Genomic DNA, 6,000 nt, shown 5'->3' on the forward strand with positions numbered 1-6,000 from the left:
ACAAGCTTGCCAACATGACACTGAATTGACCTTAAACTAACGACCAAGGGGAACCACTGTGTTAGGGAGCCTGAGGTTTTTGCTTACAGGGAACTTCAGCGTATGTTTACCTCATCATCTGAAACTTTCGCCCTGTTTTATTTGAATTTCCTTCCTTGTAACACTACACAGCAGACACAAAAGGTCTCCTTTAAAAATCCTGACAGCTTTGTTATACGACCCAATGTGGAACCAACAAAGGAGAAAGAATAAAGAGAAAACAAAAGACAGTCTTATAAAACTTAAATGTCCCCAAAGGGCCAATTTGTGGTGCAGCGTGGTAAACAAGGAACATAATGTAGACACAAATGTACATTAAATGTAGTCATAATTAAAACCAAGGACAAGGAAAACAAAAACAAAAGTCAGCGGTCTGTCAAATAACTAAGATGGCTTTTATACATCCTTGTATATGGCACTTTCTTCTGACAGCTGGGCTATTGCATGATCAATAAATGACAATAAATTTAAAGATGATATATAAATGAAAGTGGAAAGGTTTATGGGTTTATCAGTTTCAGAACACAATTTCACGACTTGCATTCGTTTTTATCTGCCATGTTACCAGATACATCTCTTTTGGAACAGAAACCATTTTCAGTTCTTATGGGAGCTGCTGCAGCAAAATAATATCACAGCCTCTGTGTCATACTTAATGCATGTTTTCTTCCAGGCTTGGCCGCATCTCTTATCAGATCTTTTTCCTTCTTAAAAGATGCCTGATGTGAATGACTAATGAGTGAACGATTTGAGGCAACATAACACAGTAACCACAGTGAGAACTTTGGAGCTTATGTTTTCTTCACTGTATGGGAAAGCTGGCCAGTAATACAGTCAGCCAGCTGTCTGTGTACTCCTTGAAAGGAAAATGTGAATGTGTGGTTTACAGTATCTCACCCCTCCTCCCACTCGTCCTCCCATCAGGCTCTGGTCTCGTTGAGATTGTGTGGGAATCACATTGCGACACTCCCGACCCCCAGTAAGTGGAAGTGCTCCCAGCTCAGGACCCTCGATCTTTCCAGGAACCAGCTGGGCAAGTAGGTCCACACTGTAGATACACACTGCCAGCTGTTACTGAACAACACAACCATTCACTGCTGAGGTCACTGAAGGTCATATGTGAAGAAACACTGGGTGGTTTTAATGCAGAGATAAAGAGATGGATAAAAGATAAAACCAGATGCAGTCTAGTACGGCTAAGAATTTTCCTAGTCAACCACTAGTCCTCATCAGGGTCCATCAGTGGACTAGTCGCCCACATGTTTCTGATATGAATGTAATGATTAAATGATATATTTTGGTGGTTTGAGTTGAAGGTGTGAGAAAGAATAGTATCAGTAACATTGTTAACACTGTGCTACATTACAGAGAAATACAAAACCGTACTAATGAACCTTCATTAATATAGGCCTATATTTTATCTACAAGTGCACGTCACACACTGAGCGAGCCGCCTGTTAATGACGCTGTGGGCTAATGGGCATGTAGCTACTTCCATGTTTCAGATGATACGTCATGTTTGTAGTCGACCAATGAAGATGAGTTTACATATCACCTTGGGTTCGTCCTTCACCTTCTCAAAATGATCCCACACTTTGGATTTCCTGCCCGACATGTTATTAAGTAGCCTGTGGAATAACTGCAGGTACCAGCCCTGGAAATGAACCTGACTCCTGTCTGACTGCTGAGCGTGGACACTTCCTGTGTCTGCCCTTTCAAAATAAATTCACACATAGTCCAGTCATATAGGCTTTGAGTTATTTTGACATTTGATACACATTAAGACCAGCATTGCCAAAGCCACGCCCCCTTTTGGGTGAAAGAAATGTATATAAGAAGTAAAAAAAACAATGCAGAAAGGCTGTCGTGTTGTGGGTTAGCCAAAGCTTTCACACTGAGATCTAAGGCACAGAAGATACATGAATATTCACAGTCAGTTTGATACTAAATGATGCTGATGACAGTTACCACTAATGGATAGCTAAAGTTAACCTGAGTGGGAGGCAGCTGCAGCACAGTTACACAGCACAGCAGTATCAGGCTGTCGTCTCCAAGTAAATCAAACAGAGGGCTGGTTGGTTATTTACAGACAACACATACTGTACATGTCTAGACGTCGGGATAAGAAATACTTTGTTGTATCACTGGGAAAAGCCCAAGGGAGCATGGCGTCGATCAGCCGTAATTTATTAACACATCATGAACGCTCAGGTTCAGGCAAAAGGTGGCAAAACAATTTTTAAACATGTGTTTAAAACAAACGTTTGTTTAACAAGAAACAAATCTAACAGATGTGTAAAACAAATTGGGTCCTCTGCCCCAAAATAGCGTGGCTTTGACATTTTGCAAAGTACCCATATCTTTTTCAGTCTTGTATTGGCAGTGGCCACATGCAGCTAGTTGGTGGCAGGAGTTGTCTAATGAACGCTTGAAGTTAGCAAGCGCATAGTTTGCTTATCCGTAAAAGACTTGGAAGGAAGTGTTTCATAATATATGGCTGTATTGCAACGTAATCTTACACATTTTAAACTACGTTAAGTCAGAGAAATGTTGTACAATATTATGGAAAAGTTCTGTAACAGTTTTGAAACTCATTGGTCAAAATGTGTGGGCACCCTGACTGTATCATATCGGGCTTAGAGCAGAGTTCTTGCCTCTCTTACTTTTTACTTTTTGTCAGTAAACTTGTCATATCTCTAAATATTTCTGAATCATATAAAGCTAAAGCCCATGCAGTGTAATGTTTGTAAATGAGGGCTTTTGTCACTCCTTCTTAATGCTACTGTGCTTGACATTATTGGACTTGTTGCTGTGTCTTTAGAACAGAGGAGGGGCCCAAATCCAGGAGGCTGGCCTTCCTGAGTACATGGAACAGAAGGGACCCAGACCCAGGTAGGTCTGCTTTACATACATGGAAATAATTAACTCTAACAAGCTGAACCTAATGTCTGCTACTAATGTTGACCTCAGGGCTGTAGAGTGAGAACATTTCTCAGCATTACTTGACATTTTGTCTTTGCATTTGTGCCACAAACTGAGAATGTTTAACAGCATGTTATTTAGGTGAGATCTCTTTAGCAACAACATATTTGCCTGTTTTATTTGTTGTTTTCTGTATGATGAGCACAAGGCGAGTTGAATCCAGTTTTGGCTCATGAATCATTTGATGACCCTTCAAATTCTTCTTGCCCCCCATTGAAGAGGTCCCACTCCACTGTCTGGGAACCACAGCTCTAAGACAACGCTCTCTCTCAGCCTCTGAATGACAATAAACAAACCATCTCTAACCTCCCACATGTAGTAAACTATCTCTGACCCCGTCCCTCAAACTAACCTTTGTTTTATGGAGCGTGTTCAGAGTTTACATGATCTGAGATAAAGACTTGACCTCCTGGTGACGAATCTGCTGCAACAGTGATTCCCAACCAGGGGTACTTCTTTTTTTAACAACTAATTGTATTCATTAAAGCAGGATAGGTACAATATATACATATGTTAACATATCACCATATGTTTTCTTTTACTGTAACTATAAGGTCACAACTCAAAAAACTGTGATTCAGAAAAAAAACACAAAGGGAAAAAAATGAACCAAAATTAAACAACAAAATTAACAAAAGAAGGAAAATAGATAAAATAATTAAAGAAGAAGGGAGTTAAACAGTCTGCAACACCAGGGATCAGAACGCCTGGGGCCCCGCCCCTGACTGCCGCCCGGCACACAATGCAGCCAATCCTGATTCCCGTCCCCCAGGTCTGGTGCAACACTACTCTTATCACTTGACGATAACTTGCCAAAACTTCCTGTAATTAGTCCAAAAGTCTGAACCATACAAAAACTGTTTTCATCTGTAATTTTGGTTCAGATCAAACTGAAAAGTCCAAAAGAAAGGGCCCTCAGCTAGAAGTGATGGACAAATAGTCAAAATAGCTTGTGTTAAATGGGATCAATGGTTGAAACGTCCAACTTCCTCCACTCAAAATGGTCGTACTGGATGAAAAAAATATTGCTTAATATAATTAATAGTTCAAACCCCAGGGTCGGGAGCTCCTGTGTCAGCGTGGGTTTCCTCCAGGTGCTCCAGCTTCCTCCCACAGTCACAGTAACATGCAGGTTAAAATTAAATTGTCTAAATTGCCCGTAGGTGTGAATGTGAGTGTGAATGGTTGTCTGTCTCTGTGTGTCAGCCCTGTGATAGTCTGGTGACCTGTCCAGGGTGAACCCTGCCTCTCGCCTAATGTCAGCTGGGCAAGGCTCCAGCCCCCTTGGTGACCCCCAACAGGAAAGCGGTTATGGAGAATGAATGATTAAAGTGTCAAGTCTGGTTTAAAACCAGTTCAAACAAACACATTTGGAACATGTGTTGTCAGTGAAGGGGAACTTCACAAGATCCTGATGGGACTGATGCATGTCTCCTGTGGGTCAGTTGTCTGATACAGTGGAAATAATGCACTGTTATAAAATATATAAACATAGGAATTACGCCCCGCACAGAAAAACACTTCTGTGGAAGATGCTGATGACTTTGTAGATACTTTGGAAATGTTTGGCACACATTGATCCAAGCACAAGTCCTCACCCAGAGCTCACATTATCCACTTTCTAATGAACTGTAGTTGCTGTGTGTGTGTGTGTGTGTGTGTGTGTGTGTGTGTGTGTTTGAACTTACACGCTGTGACCCCCCGCATGGCTCTGTCTTGGCAGTGTGTTCCATAGAGTTTCCCATGATTCTGCGGGATTCACTGGAAGTGCTTTACTTGAATGACAACCAGCTGGAGTGTGTTCCCCAGTCACTGTGTGGTCTGCACGGCCTTACCGAGCTCTACCTCTCCAAGTGAGTCCGTCCGTCTATCTGTCTGTTTGTCTGTCTGACAACCTTCACCTGCACACCTTCTGTCCCTCTCAGTCCTCCCTCTGCCGCACTATGATATTAGTTTAAAGTCATAGGGGCTGTACACATGCTGCGTCTTAAACTGCCTGGAAAACACAAGGTCAGGCGCTGGGTGCTACTCTTGTGTCTTCTCTGTGTCAGCTTTCAAGAGCATGATGGCAGGTTGTGTCCGAGGTTTCTAAGCAACCTAAAGAAGCACCGAATCATAGCCTATTTACCTGAAACCCTGAGTGCAGCTGATCTTCCAGGTGCTGTTAAAAAGTGTGTAGGCCTATTGTCTGTGGGACAGATGTAAAGCTCTGGCAGCTCTGCACTAACATGTTCAGCTTCTTCTCCATACTTGCCACAGACTGATATTCAAGTAAAAGAAGTCTGTCAGCTGTGATTAGCTGTGCCTCATTACATGACGTGCAGTATGCGCTGTTTAAACTCAGTTTATCTCAGGGTGCAGCCATCGTGCCCTAAGACAATAGGCGCTTGGGAACACGTGCATCACAACAGCGTCGCTCTGGGGTTTGAGTGCGCCTGCTGCACGTCTACATTGAACACAATGAATTTGAGGAGAGGTAATGTTGAGTTTGGCTGGGGAGGCCCAGGGCTTGGCTCAGGCAAACCGGTATGGAATAAAGCAGATCTCAGAAATAAGAGAAAGCTGGTTGTGGAAAAGATATGTTGCCGATCCTGTGAGTTTATCTTCTCTATGTCCTTTAACTTTAGCTTATATTAGAGTTATGCTATGTAACGTGTGAAATAGAGTATGGTAAATGTGCTAGCAAAGGTAGTATCGCCACTGTCACTACCTGGAGCTCGCATGTACGGAGCCTGGGTTTGTTGAAGGTGGCAGTTAGGCCTGGGACGATCAGCAATCAAATCATATATTGGCGATTGGAGGGTTGCCAGGCGATTTGCTGGATATCAAGGCGATTTTGAAAAAAAAAAAAAAAAAACAGCGCTCTACCGTGCATTAAGAGATGTTTTTTGGGGAAATACATGACTGTCAGAGAAGCCCCGTTTACAAACAGACCTACAATCCATCTCCTCTCCTCTCCTCTCCTCTCCTCTCCTCTCC

General features: G+C 42.5%; 1 protein-coding gene and 1 long non-coding RNA gene across 6 annotated transcripts in view; one reads left to right on the top strand and one right to left on the bottom strand.

The window, feature by feature from the left end:
• Positions 1 to 6,000, bottom strand: part of LOC126395578 (uncharacterized) — a 280,183-nt gene that overhangs the window by 219,844 nt on the left and 54,339 nt on the right. The window lies entirely within an intron of this gene.
• Positions 1 to 6,000, top strand: part of lrrk1 (leucine-rich repeat kinase 1) — a 122,484-nt gene that overhangs the window by 39,103 nt on the left and 77,381 nt on the right. For all 4 annotated transcript variants that reach the window (XM_050052229.1, XM_050052245.1, XM_050052238.1 and 1 more), the window contains 3 exons: positions 964 to 1,076; positions 2,861 to 2,931; positions 4,745 to 4,874. In XM_050052229.1, the coding sequence (XP_049908186.1) occupies positions 964 to 1,076; positions 2,861 to 2,931; positions 4,745 to 4,874 (314 nt within the window). The remainder of the gene's footprint in view (positions 1 to 963; positions 1,077 to 2,860; positions 2,932 to 4,744; positions 4,875 to 6,000) is intronic.

Source organism: Epinephelus moara, chromosome 1 (genome assembly GCF_006386435.1).
Source record: "Epinephelus moara isolate mb chromosome 1, YSFRI_EMoa_1.0, whole genome shotgun sequence".
In the NCBI taxonomy this organism is placed as follows: Eukaryota; Metazoa; Chordata; class Actinopteri; order Perciformes; family Serranidae; genus Epinephelus; species Epinephelus moara.